Source organism: Sinocyclocheilus grahami, unplaced genomic scaffold, assembly GCF_001515645.1.
Source record: "Sinocyclocheilus grahami isolate Dianchi unplaced genomic scaffold, SAMN03320097.WGS_v1.1 scaffold104.1, whole genome shotgun sequence".
NCBI classification, from domain to species: domain Eukaryota; kingdom Metazoa; phylum Chordata; class Actinopteri; order Cypriniformes; family Cyprinidae; genus Sinocyclocheilus; species Sinocyclocheilus grahami.
The window spans coordinates 526,662-541,402 of NW_015505283.1; the positions used below are offsets into that span (position 1 = coordinate 526,662).

At 36.3% G+C, this 14,741-nt stretch overlaps 1 protein-coding gene across 1 annotated transcript; it reads left to right on the top strand.

Annotated features, from left to right (window-relative positions):
- Positions 1–201: 201 nt before the first annotated feature.
- LOC107588508 (unconventional myosin-Ie-like) lies at positions 202–14,161 on the top strand. The gene is made up of 26 exons (XM_016276633.1): positions 202–637; positions 1,708–1,845; positions 2,252–2,341; positions 2,705–2,799; positions 2,904–2,991; positions 3,759–3,848; positions 4,499–4,630; positions 4,856–4,990; positions 5,082–5,214; positions 5,363–5,559; positions 6,040–6,120; positions 6,209–6,295; positions 6,379–6,465; positions 6,558–6,725; positions 7,338–7,423; positions 7,784–7,865; positions 8,544–8,749; positions 8,852–8,996; positions 9,689–9,803; positions 10,000–10,169; positions 10,318–10,463; positions 10,893–11,039; positions 11,146–11,303; positions 13,197–13,271; positions 13,362–13,496; positions 14,127–14,161. Exons 1-26 carry the CDS (start codon positions 635–637, stop codon positions 14,159–14,161), a joined length of 3,024 nt encoding a protein of 1,007 aa, XP_016132119.1. The 5' UTR covers positions 202–634.
- The last annotated feature ends 580 nt before the right edge of the window (positions 14,162–14,741 follow it).

Sequence of the window (14,741 nt, forward strand, 5' to 3'; positions counted from 1 at the left end):
TATGGTTAACCGTGGATGTTAAAATAAAAAGTAAATTAAAAACGTCTGCTGGTTTGAAGGAGAATGGATATCAGGAAAAAAAAGACTTGCACCGAGTAGGGTAGTTAGAAATTGTATAAATAACATTTTATTTCTACGTTTGTAAATAACTAATAATTGTAAATGATTGTGAGGCACTTAAATGGTTTCACCTCACTAGCTCCAGGCCTCCAGCCCTGGCCCAGAGGCTGATTTTCCTGTGTTTGTAGTGTGCTGTGATTACCTGTGGCGCAGGTAAATCCGCTCAGGATCGTGGGGTGGCGCCGTTATGTGCAAGTATCTGCGATTCCTTCCGCAACAGAAAGAAGGAAAAACTCCAGTACCTGCCTACACTTGCCGATGCATGGACAACACCCGTAAAACCAATTATTTAATCGTTTCACAAGTGTTTCCGATACGTGAAACACTATATCCAGAGTCGTTTACGCTTTTGGATAGAAATAAGAAATCGTGTCTAAGGTTATAGGTGGAATATCAAATGGACGACTAGTTAAATCCTGGAGTTTCACCTGAAACTTGCAAGATTTCCTCGAAGAGTCCACACGGGACTGAAAGTTACCCAGGGTGTGAATACAGGAAGTACCTTGAATTCATCATGGTAAGTGCTTTTAAAACCAAACATAACTTATTAAAAGCATTTTAAGTTGAGTTAAGAGATTAAGCGCTGCAGCTGGCTCTGTGTCTACTACTATAGAAGTTGCATTTTAACTGTCGACAAAACAAAAAATCATACATCGAAATTTTAACATTTTCTCCATTATTTTCCTGTCTAGCAAAGTAAATACCAAATCATTAGTATGGCCTGAAGAAATAGTCCAGGGATAACTTATGAAATACATAGATATTTAGGTGTACAATGTTTTGCCTGCCAAAAACTCCATCAAACTCGGATTTGGGGACATTATATAAAGAAGAAAACTGACAAGAAAATGTGAAGCACAGTAACTTTAGAAATTCCTAGAATACACGAGAGGACAAGGGAAATCTGTCCAGTTTATTTGTGCAATTCTGTTGAATGTCAGTGAGAGCACAATAATAATAATAATAATTTGAATTTTGAAAGTCATTTTTCCCTTCTATTTAGGATCTGGGAGGGGAGCCCAATTTTTCCTCAGAATTATTGTTAATGGCTTGTGCAAGGAGGATATACTCTTATTATATTTATCACAGATTTAATTGGCCATACTTAATTCTTATTCTCCCGACTAAGTATTTGCCTTTGTTTGTGGCTTGAGGGAAAGAAATATGGCTCACGTTTCTTTGTTTTGTTGTATAGCTGCACTGCATATGGTATATGACTTAATGACATGCTCATGAAGCTGTATAGCTTTAAAGTACAGGAGTAGTTTCGTTGTTGTAATAGTCCTGTCTTGTCAAAGTGTCAGAGGTTTTAACGCTTCATAAGTGCTCATAACAGAAAGTATTTTATAAATGTCATTTCCTCCTCAGTGCAGCGTTGCTGGCTTAGTCAGTATATTCTTACACTTATTAACCCTTTAATTAACTTGTTAACTTATTAATTCTGCTCAACACCAGCTCTCTTGTCTAATGCAGTCCCGCCAAATGCATAAAGTAGCAAAATGCATTGAAATAATCTTTATGTAACCCAACAGTATGTCAGCATTCAATCGCAGGTGACCGTATGAATAATCTTTCTCTCTTGCACAGGGGAGCAAAGAGAAATATCACTGGCAGACCCAGAATGTGAAGGTCAGTGGTGTGGACGACATGGTCCTCCTCTCCAAGATCAGTGAAGATGGCATCACAGATAACCTGAAGAAAAGATACATGGATGACTTCATTTTTGTATCCTTAAGTTTGTAATAAACAATAATTATTTGGTCTGGCATACTTAAATATACACTATAGTTGAAGTTGAAAAGTTTAGGGTCAGTCACTTTTTTTATTCAGAAATGAATGTTTTTATTCAGAAATGACACATTACAGGGATCAAAAGAGACCGTAAAGACATTTCTAATGTTATGAAAGATTTGTATTTCAAAAAATGTTGTTTTCAACTTTTTATCTGCCAAAGAATTTTTTGTTTCCACAGAAATATTAAGCAGCACCATTTTCAACTTTGGTAATAATCGAAGTGTTTCTTGATAAACATCAATCATAATAGAATGATTTTTGAAGTATCATGTGAAACTGAAGACTGGCATCGCAGGAATAAAATTCATTTATTTTTGCCATAACCACAACTCTTCAGACATACATTGGCCCTGTGCTGATATCAGTGAACCCTTTTAAACAGCTGCCATATTTCACAGATCGTGAGATTGAACTGTATCAGGGAGCCGTAAGTACAATATGCATTTTCTATTAGTGTCCGGTAAATAGTTCTGTACTGTACCGTGCTCTAATTACATGGATACTAAATGGAATTAAAGTTCAGATGAATAATCATTCCCGCAGGATAAGTCATTTAGATGTGGCCAGGCAGAGTAGAGCAAGAGCAATGCCACTGCATGTCCAGACTTGCCATTTTGCTCGCAAAGACTGTCTATAAATCTGTATTTGTTAACGTCTTCCCCAGGATGGTCAAATCAGAGTGCATATGCAAATCAGGATGTGTTACTGGTTACGGAATAATGCCTCTACCTCAATGTCATGCAAATGTGACTTTTAACCCTGTAATGTGTGTGTATTCTGTCATTTGCAGGCGCAGTATGAGAATCCCCCCCACATCTACGCTCTGGCCGACAATATGTACCGCAACATGATGATTGACTCCGAGAACCAGTGTGTCATTATCAGGTCAGGGATCAAGGATCTGGTGCCCGCACCCTGAGGCACCTTTAAAGTAGTGTATGGCATCAAAGGTTTGCATTATATGTGATCTGAATGTGTTTGTAATACAGCGGAGAGAGTGGAGCTGGAAAGACAGTGGCAGCCAAGTACATTATGAGCTACATCTCCAAAGTCTCAGGAGGTGGACCTAAAGTTCAGGTGAGGTTATCATCTGCTAGATCAGGGGTTCCTAAACTGGGGTTTGGGAAGGAACTTCAGGAGGGTTTGACAAAAAGCTAATAATGAATTTAAATATATTCATTAATTAATAATTCTATATAATCAGAATATATAAATAATATAATTTATTGCATTTCTAATAAGTTAATTATATTAATTAAACTAATATTAAGTATTGCATTAAATATAATATTTAATAACATTTTATATAAAATAAAAACAATCAAAATAAATGACTAAAAAAGGATGAAATATTTCATTTGTTGACTTTGATGATAAGTGACCATTAACCAAACATCAGAAAACGGTGAACATGCAAATTTGTCGCTTTAATTATTGAAATATTCACTTAAAATCTTAGGGGGTACTTCAAGTAAATATTTTAGGTCAGACAGGTTTGGCTAACAAACAGGTTTGGTAATCCATTTGTTAGAAGACCATTTGTTTATAGAGAGCCTGATTGAACTCAACCCAAAATTCATGTGAACCCATGGGTGTGGTTGTTTCTTTTGTTAATATTGCCCACATTCTGTGCTCATTGTATGTGAAATGTAGTACCTTTTGAAATCACCTAGACAGTTATCTGACAATGATCTCTTTGTTCCTCTGCGACACTGAACAGTTAATTGCCAGTCAGCATCAGCAACTATAAAAATTTAATGATTCAAACAAATGAAGTGTTTAGTGTACGTATCTTACATGGCATATTTGAACTGTCTGTGATGTCATGTTGTTTCCTCTTTTAGCATGTTAAAGAGATAATTCTCCAGTCTAACCCCCTCCTGGAGGCTTTTGGGAATGCAAAAACCGTCCGCAACAACAACTCCAGTCGCTTTGTAAGTCTTGCTGCAATGATTCGTCTCAGAAGAAATGTATTTTAGATCATTTTATTATATGTGATCATTTTATTTCCATTCTTTAGAGTCAGAATGTTTATTATATATATATATATATATATATATATATATATATATATTATATTATATATGAGAGAGAGAGAAATCAATAGAATTATTTTTGTATTATTTAAAAATATATAATTAATAATTGTTCATTTAAAAAAATACATATAATAATTTAATTAAATATGTATCTTATCAATAGATTTTTGTAACTGATCAAATAATATTGAAATTAATTCAATCATATTTTAATATTTAAGATTATTATTTTATTTTTATAATTTTTTTTACATATTTTTTTAGAAGGAACATGTAAGTCTCTCTGCTGTTTAGTCCCTAGAATCAGTGTGCTATCCAGTTCTCAGAATGTCATTTGGAGCATGCTGGTTCTCAACATGTTCTAGCTTGTTGGCTCCTTGTTGGCTGCAGGATTTGCTTGTAGGAGTGCAGTTTGTGTGTGTGTGTAGGCTGAAGTTGTAGTTCATTAGGCTTTACTGTCCGTTTCTTTTGTACACGTGCATATGCGATAATGTCAGTGCACAAGCTTTGAGTTCACTGCATAATATATTTATTTCATACCTCAGGGAAAATATTTCGAAATTCAGTTCAGCCGAGGAGGAGAACCTGATGGCGGAAAGATCTCCAACTTTCTATTGGAAAAATCCAGAGTAGTGTCTCAGAACCACGGGGAAAGGAATTTCCATATATATTACCAGGTAAAGCTGTGAACTCATAGAAACACATCCAAGAAAAGGTGTGTGATGTGTTATGCAAGCTGACAAATTGTTGTGTGTCATGTTACGGCAGTGTGATTTAATCCAGTTTAGGCCAATTGTGGCTTGTATTGTGTCATATTAGTAGCTTACTAAATCAGGTCAGTATGGAAGATTACTGAAACTGGATAAAATTTCTGTATGTTGTTACCAATGTTTCTGCAACAGCTCTTGCAAGGAGCCACCAAGGAGCAGAGAGAGAATTTAGGCGTCACAACCCCTGATTACTACTTCTACTTAAACCAGTCTGACACCTACACCGTGGAGGACGTTAATGACAAGAAGGAGTTTGAAGACACAATGGTGGGTGTGAAGTATTGAATCCCCTGATAGAAACATTCTGGTTGTGTTACTGCCATTCAGTATAAACATAAATGATATATTGCATTTTTAGGCTGCCATGTCGGTGGTCGGCCTGTCTTTAGATGCACAGGACACTGTGCTGCAGATTGTGGCAGGAATCCTCCATCTTGGCAACATCACTTTCAGAGAGGAGGGCAACTATGCTGTGGTGGAGAGTGAAGACTGTGAGTTTATGCTTGCATTTTATCATTTAGCAGGTCTGTGTATCCGATTCCACGTGAGAAGTAGTACAAAACAAGAAATTCTTGAGGAGCTTGTGTAAGAATGTTTATCTTAGCTGCATAATGAATTAGCTTTCTCACTCTGCTGCAGTCCTGGCATTCCCGTCTTACCTGATGGGAATCAATCAGGATGGTCTAAAGAGCAAACTGACCAGTCGCATCATGGACAGCAAGTGGGGTGGCAAAACAGAGACTATTTCTGTCACCTTGAACACGGAGCAGGCCTCCTTCACCCGAGACGCCCTGTCCAAAGCCCTGTATTCTAGACTCTTTGACTACTTGGTTGATGTGAGTCAATTTCAATTACTATAAAAATGGTGTTGGGTCAGTAAGATTGTATTTAAATTTTTTAAGAAAAGAGTACTACTCCGCAAGGAAGCCTTTGATTTATGACAATTGAGAGTAAAGACATTTCTTATGTTACAAAAGACTGCTATTGCAAAAAAATCCTGTTCTTTTGAACTTTCTATTCAGCAAAGAATCACGGTTCCACAAAAATATTTAGCAGCACATCTGTTTTCAACATAATATTAAGAAATGTTCCTTGACCACCAATTAGCATATCAGAATGATGCTGATGAAAATTAAATAGAATAAAAATAATATATTTCACAATATTACTGTTTTTACTTTACTTTGATTAAATAAGTACAGCTTTAATGAGTGTAAGTTAAAAAAAATAAGCTGACCTCAAACTTTTGAATGATAGTATACTGTATGTCTCAAAAAGCAAAAGTCATTTAAATTAGTTTGTGCTTGTGTTTGAAGACCATAAACAAGGCAATGCAGAAAGACCACGAGGAGTTCAACACTGGAGTTCTGGACATCTATGGTTTTGAAATTTTTCAGGTGAGTTAATTTGTGTTTTCTAAATGCACCTCTTCTTTTTACTCATCATATTCATTTTATAAATAACCACATGCCTTTACCTCTCTAGAAAAATGGATTTGAGCAATTCTGCATTAACTTTGTGAATGAAAAACTGCAGCAGATTTTTATTGAGCTCACACTAAAAGCAGAGCAGGTGAGAATAATGATTTTTAATACATGTATACATGCATAGGTCTCAAGGGAGGTTTTTGCTGATGTTTTCCATCTCATTTGCAGGAAGAGTACGTACAGGAGGGAATCAAATGGACACCCATTGAATACTTTAACAACAAAGTTGTATGTGATTTAATTGAGTCCAAACTGGTGAGTTTACACTTTGTAGCATCAACTGGTTGCCATATGCATAACAACACCCATTCAACTAATGGCATCTAATGGGCATCTTAATAACCCAGAATCCTCCTGGCATCATGAGCATCCTGGATGACGTGTGCGCCACCATGCATGCAAAAGGAGAGGGTGCAGACCAGACACTGCTGCAAAAACTGCAGTCGCAAATTGGCACTCATGAGCACTTCAACAGCTGGAACAAAGGGTTCATAGTGCACCACTATGCAGGCAAGGTAAGAGACACTTTTCAAATGTTCAGATAGAGCTATTTATAAAATCTTTAGCAAAATAATAAATGGTAAACAATCAGATTGTATAAAATGCACTTTTCTGATGGCTGGCAGTAGTGTGGATGCAACACTTCCCCCTACTGTGGATGAAGAGAGTGTGTGTGTGTGTGTGTGTGTGTGTGTCTCATACCTTTGTTTATTAATTAAACATTTACTAATATTTTTTAATTCAAATCTTTTTGTCACCTGATAGGTTCCATAAAACAGCACTAACTTTTCAAATCTATAAATACGTACATTGTTGATTTGACAGCAGTTTGAAATTTGCAGTAATTTGGGGGATTTTTTACTGAATGGATTTAAACATGGTTTTAAACAGAGCAAAAACGATCAGAATTCCTATTAATAAGATAAAAGCACAATGCTAAAATATCTAATAAATGTCAATAAGGGTGTATTAATTCTTCATTAAGAGTTCTGTGCACCTGCACATTGGTAACATGAGTATTATACTGAATTTAGATGCCTTGAGTGTTTTAGTGTGCTTCCAGCGAGTAGAGTCACTCTGATATTGATTCACTTCTTGGTGAGCGTAATAAGAGCCCTTATTTCCAGGTGTCGTATGATGTGAGCGGCTTCTGTGAGAGAAACAGGGATGTGCTGTTCAATGACATCATCGAGCTCATGCAGAGCAGTGAGTTGTAAGTGGTCATGTGGTTATATTTACTAGTATTTTAGCCCATGTCAGCTGGATTATAGCAGAAGCTTTTTAAAAGCCCGTAAATGCACTCATGCACCAATGCAGAACATCTGCAGTCCGGCAGTAATTCCTTAATGAAATAATAAATCACATAAATAAATCATAAAATCATTATGGTGTAGCATTTTTATGGAGGATGGTAAGACTGTTTGTTTTTACTTGTGAGAGAGATTTTGTGGTGTATTACTTCACTAGAGGCAGCTCTATGATTATGTCTTCCATGTGCTGGTAAAGAATAAACAGTATTAGGGCTTCAGAGATGTTTGAAATGATTGATCTCTTTTTCTGGTCATATCCATAGCGCCTTCATCAGAGATTTGTTCCCAGAGAACCTTGAGGCTGAGAAAAGGGGCCGTCCCACCACTGCAGGTTCTAAGATTAAGGTAAAATAACTGATTTACAAAACAGAGGAATGCACACTTAACTAGAAATATTCCTGCAATTTGATTTAAACTGTGCATTAAATTTCAGTTCCTAACAAAGTTACTTGGCCAGCTTGCAATTTAGTGCCTGGCGAGGGTGCTGGATGCTGTGTATAGTTACAGTTTTGTATGATACATGAATGTGATGTTATGCTCTTAGATTTGTGTTATGCAAATTTTTTTTTTCTCCCTTCTCCCCTTACAGAAACAGGCAAATAATCTGGTCCAGACGTTAATGAAATGCACCCCTCACTATATTCGATGCATCAAGCCCAATGAGACCAAAAAGCCTCGCGACTGGGATATCCATAGCGCCTTCATCAGAGATTTGTTCCCAGAGAACCTTGAGGCTGAGAAAAGGGGCCGTCCCACCACTGCAGGTTCTAAGATTAAGGTAAAATAACTGATTTACAAAACAGAGAAATGCACACTTAACTAGAAATATTCCTGCAATTTGATTTAAACCGTGCATTAAATTTCAGTTCCTAACAAAGTTACTTGGCCAGCTTGCAATTTAGTGCCTGGCGAGGGTGCTGGATGCTGTGTATAGTTACAGTTTTGTATAATACATGAATGTGATGTTATGCTCTTAGATTTGTGTTATGCAATTATTATTTTTTCTCCCTTCTCCCCTTACAGAAACAGGCAAATAATCTGGTCCAGACGTTAATGAAATGCACCCCTCACTATATTCGATGCATCAAGCCCAATGAGACCAAAAAGCCTCGCGACTGGGAGGAAAGCCGCGCCAAACACCAAGTAGAATATCTGGGACTGCGGGAGAACATCCGGGTTCGCAGGGCTGGCTATGCCTTCCGACGCGTCTTCAAGAAATTCCTGCAAAGGTACAATCAGCTCTTACCAATGCCTGTCAAGATGCCAAATGCTATATATGGAAATTTTGTTAAGTTGGTAAAAACTGTGGCATAATATATATATTTGCTCAGATATGCCATCTTGACCAGAGAAACATGGCCTCAGTGGAGAGGGGATGAGAAACAGGGTGTCCTGCACCTTTTAAAATCTGTCAACATGGACTCAGACCAGTACCAGCTGGGCAAGGCCAAAATCTTCATCAAGGCCCCAGAATCTGTATGTACTTTTTTTGTAACTTGAAGGTAGTGATGTGAACAGAGAATGTTACAGTTGTAATTTAATGTGATGTTTTCTTCAAATACCTAATTCATTAACTGAACTTTTGGGACTATGTCCCTTTTTTGCTGTTGTAACTCAATTTTTTTAGAGGTGGGTCAGTTAATTTAAGTCATGGACATATTTAATTACTTTGCAGTTTGGCTTCGTAAATGCATTCCTTTGGCGATGTGCAAAAGATTAAAAGTCATTCAGACTTATTAAGTGAATATTCTTCAGCTGTGGTTCACATGGATTCTTGTAGAACTATGTTTTTTCAAAACTTTGTTTATATAGAATAGACACTATAGGTGCGTCCTAATTCACGTACTTATGCAGTATGCTGTTTGTTAGTATAAGTAGTGTGAAAAAGTGCATTTCTAATGCCCAGATGATGCACTTAATTAACCAAAAGAATTGTGAAATGTTGGACAAGACTAAATAACCTTATATAATTTGCATACTAGACGATTGAGTATGTAGTGCATAGAGTATAGTGTGTCATTTGTTACACACCTAACGAAGTGAGTGGACACACTTCTCAAAGTTGCTTTGGTCATTTTGTGATTGCATTTTGTTGATATTCTGAAATGTTTTGTTAATATTCAACAGCGATGACTATGAAAAATAAGTGAGATTATATCAATCTTTAGTTGTTCCTGCTGGAGGAGATGAGGGAAAGGAAATACAACGGATATGCTCGGGTAATCCAGCAAGCCTGGCGCAAACACATCGCTGTGCGCAAGTACGTCCAGATGCGAGAGGAAGGTAAGAGTTCATTCAGATTCCACTCTTTGATGCATGCAGAAAAAGAATTCAGTCCAGATCCCACTGCTCTTTGTATCCCATCTTCTGTATCAGTCAGTAAAAATGGACAAAAAGACTCAAATCTAATATATAGGGCCTTTGGAATAGAATCAAATGTACTTAATTTTCAATCACACTGATTCTGTAATGCTTTCAGCCTCTGATCTCTTGCTGAACAAGAAGGAGAGACGAAAGAACAGTCTGAACCGCAATTTCATGGGAGACTACATTGGCATGGACAACCATCCAGAGATCCGACAGTTCTTGGGTCGTAGGGAGAGGGTTGATTTTGCTGACGTGGTGGCCAAATATGACCGCAGATTTAAGGTTTGACTCAACGTCCCCTTTAACATTCTGAAACTTCCTGAGTAACTGTTTAGTAGTATTTTGTGCTAGTTTACTGAACCGACAGATGCTTTATTCTGCACATGTAGTTCATCTGACACATACTCACATGCTGTTTCAACACCCACAGACTGTCAAGCGTGACCTCATTCTCACCCCAAAGTTCCTCTATTTGATTGGACGTGAGAAGGTGAAACAGGGTCCTGAGAAAGGCCAGATTCGGGAGGTCTTGAAGAGAAAAATAGAGGTGGAAAAGATCCAGTCTGTCTCTCTTAGGTACTCTATCATGTAATATCCATGATAGCCTTTAGGCCTTGAAGGATCTCCCTACATCAAAGCTTCAAAATGATTCATAAATCATACATTTAAAGTAGAATGAAAATAAAGTTCAGCAAAAATCTAAATTCTGTGATCATTTGCTCACCCTCAAGTTGTTCCAAACCTGTATGAATTTCTTTCCTCTGCTGAACACAAAAGATATTTTGTAGAATGTTATTAACCCGTTTCTAAATTCCCATTGACTTCCATAGTATTTTTTTCAATACTGTCGAAGTTTTGCTTATCTACATTCTTCAAAATATCATACAGGTTTGGAACAACGTGTGGGTGAGTGAATGATGCCTTTAAACCAGTATTTAAGCAGGTTTTTATAATTGCATATGGATGATGGGTTATTGATCAGTTATTGTATCTCTCTTTCCTCAGCACTTTACAGGATGACCTCTTCATATTGCACGAGGATCAATACGACAGTGTGCTGCAGTCTGTCTTTAAAACCGAGTTCCTCAGTCTTCTGTTCAAGCGTTACGAGGAAAAAACACGGAAAAAGCTGCCGCTGAAGTATAACAACCTGTGAGCAATGTTTCCCTCACTGAGAAATTGACCATGTGCTGTATTATTCAGAAAAGTAGGATATGTTGGTCTTGTCATTTCAACATTGAACATTTTTCTCTATCAGACTTGAATTTAAGGTGAAGAAAGGAGGATGGGGTCCATTTTCATCTGCTGGCTCTCGACAGATCCAGTTTCAGATGGGTCAGGGTGATGAAGCAGTTCTGAAACCCAGCAGCAAAGTCCTGACTGTCAGTATTGGACCCGGTCTGCCTAAAAACGCAAGTGAGTATGTGGTGAAATTTTGTGTTTTAGTAAAAAATATTTTAAATACTTACAACACCAAGTTATACTTTTTGGGGTATAGAATCACAGTTAGTGGTCTTGAGAAATTGACACCCATTTTGCATACAATTTTGAGATCATGAAGAAATATCCCCATTAAAAAATTTGGGTTTGTAAGATTTTTTCTCTTATGCTCATGAATATGGAGGACCAAACCTGCAGAAATAATAAAGGAATAACAGGAAAATAAAGAAATAAACGACTCGATAAAAACAAATATAGTTCATTTGTAATAAAATTTTATCCTGAATAAATTTGACCTTTTTCCTATATGTATTATTTTCTGTATTTATTTTTACATTTATTTTTATTCTTTTTAAGTTTTATTTACTTATCATTTATTTTTATATTTATTTATGTATTTATTTATTTTAAATGTATTTATTCATGCGTTTATTTATTTGTTATATTTATTTATTCCCACATGTATTTATTTCCAGATTAATTTATTTATTCATTTATTTATTTTTACTTTTCCATGTGCAGCATGGAGATGAGGGAGGCGGTCCTTGCGGAGCTCCGGTGAATCATTGGTTGAGAGCTCACACAGAAGCGTCAGATCAAACTAGAGATCGGAGTTTGTGGGATCAACTGCAGAGTTGCAAGATATTTTCACAGATTCACATTATTATGTCGAATTACACAGAGAAAATCATGACTCACAAAAGCATTGTGAGCCTAAATGCAGTCGTAAACCAGTTGCGCCAAAGGACCTAGTTAGATCATATGTCATATGTAACTTTAGAGATGGTCCCTACACTTGTGAATATCGAAAGTCCAACGTCAAGCCAACTTTATGGCAGTGGGCCGCGATTCCAAACCTTTGATGCAACTGTTTTACGATCAACTTAATGCTTTTGGGAGTCTTTTCTCTGTAATTACAAAATGAACACAAGCCTTAGAAACCTCTACCAAGTGTGTCTAGAGGCGTCATCAAACTAGAAACTCATCGACGACGTTGATGGACTTAATAACGATACTGTCAGGATAAGTAGGTCAATTCAGTCGCTATAAAATAATTCGACATAACGTGAATCTGTGAAAATATCTTGCAACTCTACAGTTGATCACACAAACTCCGATCTCTATCGTTAGTTTGATCTGATCTTCTGCGTGATCTCTCAACCAATGATTCGCCGGAGCTCCGCAAGGACCGCCTCCCTCATTTGCACACGGAAAAGTAAGAAATAAATTAATAAATCAATCTGGAAATAAATACACGTGGGAATAAAAAAATTATAAATACATACATAAATAAACTATATTAAAATAAATGCAAAAATACATAAAATATTTTTATTTAGGAAAAAGTAATACAAAAATTAATTCAGGGTTAAATTTTATTAGAAATGAACTATATTTGTTTTTATCAAGTCATTTATTCCTTTATTTATTTTCCTGTCATTTTATTTATTTATTTATTTATCTATATATTTATTCGTTTTTAATTTCTGCAGGTTTGGTCCTCCATACATGAAGGCTGTGTTTATTTGATCAAAAATACTGTAAAAACTGTGAAATATTATTACAATTTAAAAGATCTGTTTTTGGTTTTAACATATTTTAAAATGTAATTTATGCCTGTGATGCAAATCTGAATTACTCTAGTCTTCAGGATACATGATCCTTCAGAAATAAATCTAATATGCTGATTTGGTGCATAAAAAAACACGAATATGCTTATAAACGTTCTTATTATTATCAATGTTAAAATCAGTTGTGCTGCTTAATATTTTTGTGAAAACAATCATATTTTTCTTCCAGGATTTTTAGAAAGTTCAAAAGTGAGATGAAAGACTTTTTTCTAATATGTCATAATTATAATTTTTGCAGGACCCACTCGCCGTGATAACCGAAAAAGCAGGTACATAGGGAACCAAAATCGCAATGTAGGCCAGTGTTCACGTGGTAAGACCACAATTTTACATATTTCACAGAAGTTTCAGCTAAACTGTTTTAGAAATAGTTTTAAAATGTTCCTATGGCCTGTGATTTCAGAGCCTCCTAAGTCTGATCGTCGAGGAAGAGGAACCCAGGGGCAGCATGCAGGTAGAAACTCTCTGCTCCGCCAGCAGTCCAGTATGGATCAGCCCACCCTTCCCAGACTGCATGGATATACACTACCTTTCAAAAGTTTGGGATCAGAGAAATTAAGTCAATATTTATTTTTTTTGAACGAAAGAAATATTTTTTTCAGCAAGGATGTGTTAAATTAATAAAAATTGATGGTAAAGACTTATATTGTTAGAAAATATTTCTATTTTGATTAAATGCTTTTTTTTTTACTTTTCTTTTTTACTTTTTCCTGAAAAAAGTCTCTCGGGTTCCAAAAAAAATATTCCAACATTCATAATAAATCAGCATATTGTTAATAAATCAGAATGATCTCAAAAGGATCATGTGACACTGAAGACTGGAATAATGGATGATGAAAATTCAGCTTTGCATCACAGGAATAAATTGCATTTTAAAATAGAAAAAACGTTACTTTAAATTGTAATATTTCACAATATTACTTTTTTTCTGTATTTTTGATCAAACAAATGCATCCTTGATGAGCAGAAGCAGCATCTTTTTTTAAAAAAAACATTAAAAATCTTACTGGTCCCAAACTTTTGAACAGCCGTGTATATAAATTATTATTATTATTATTAGGCTATTATTATTAAATGTACACATAATTTTACACACTTTTACCATTTATCATTGTACACTAATAAAAACTGTTTAAAACTAATTTAATGAGCTGTTTGGTGCAAATAGATCTTTTGGAGCTTCAGATAGAGACTATTTTCTAAAGGTGCTGTCAGTGTGTTTAGTCAATAAGAACAATTCCCACTTTTCTAGTTTTTCAGCTTAATGCACTCAGTTTCAAAACTGAAGGTGGCCCTATTTGCAGAGACAATAACACCTGCTGTCCGGTGCACATGATCCTGACAGCATCTGTCCAACAGCAGTGCATCTCTCCACCCTAAACACTGTTGTTTTAATCCCAAACACCCTGACACCTGCACTCGCCCACTGCTGGGTGGATATACTGAAGCCCCCTGTTTACCTTGCGCCTCAGCTCATGGAAGCAAGCAGAGATGGCTTCTTTAACTAATTCAGTCAATGATTGAAAAAATTATACAGTTGCACTTGTAGTTAAAGTGCTTTTTGTCTGCACTGAAGCGTGAGGTTGCAAATAGAGCGCACACAAGAGCTCTTTTCCACCCTGACCCAAGACCCGCAGGTTCTGTACTGTTTACTCACTGTCCTGTGGTCCATTTCACATGATTGCAGTGACTAACTTCCTGCGCTGTCCCCCGGCCATGCACATATGGACATGAATAAGCATGTTTTTCCTGCACTTCCCCATCTAACAAGGATTTTGGTGAT

Coding starts and splice junctions, on each gene's coding strand:
- LOC107588508 (XM_016276633.1), top strand. Junction 6,121..6,208: donor ATGGTTTTGAAATTTTTCAG/GTGAGTTAATTT, acceptor TTACCTCTCTAG/AAAAATGGATTTGAGCAATT. Junction 10,170..10,317: donor AATATGACCGCAGATTTAAG/GTTTGACTCAAC, acceptor CAACACCCACAG/ACTGTCAAGCGTGACCTCAT.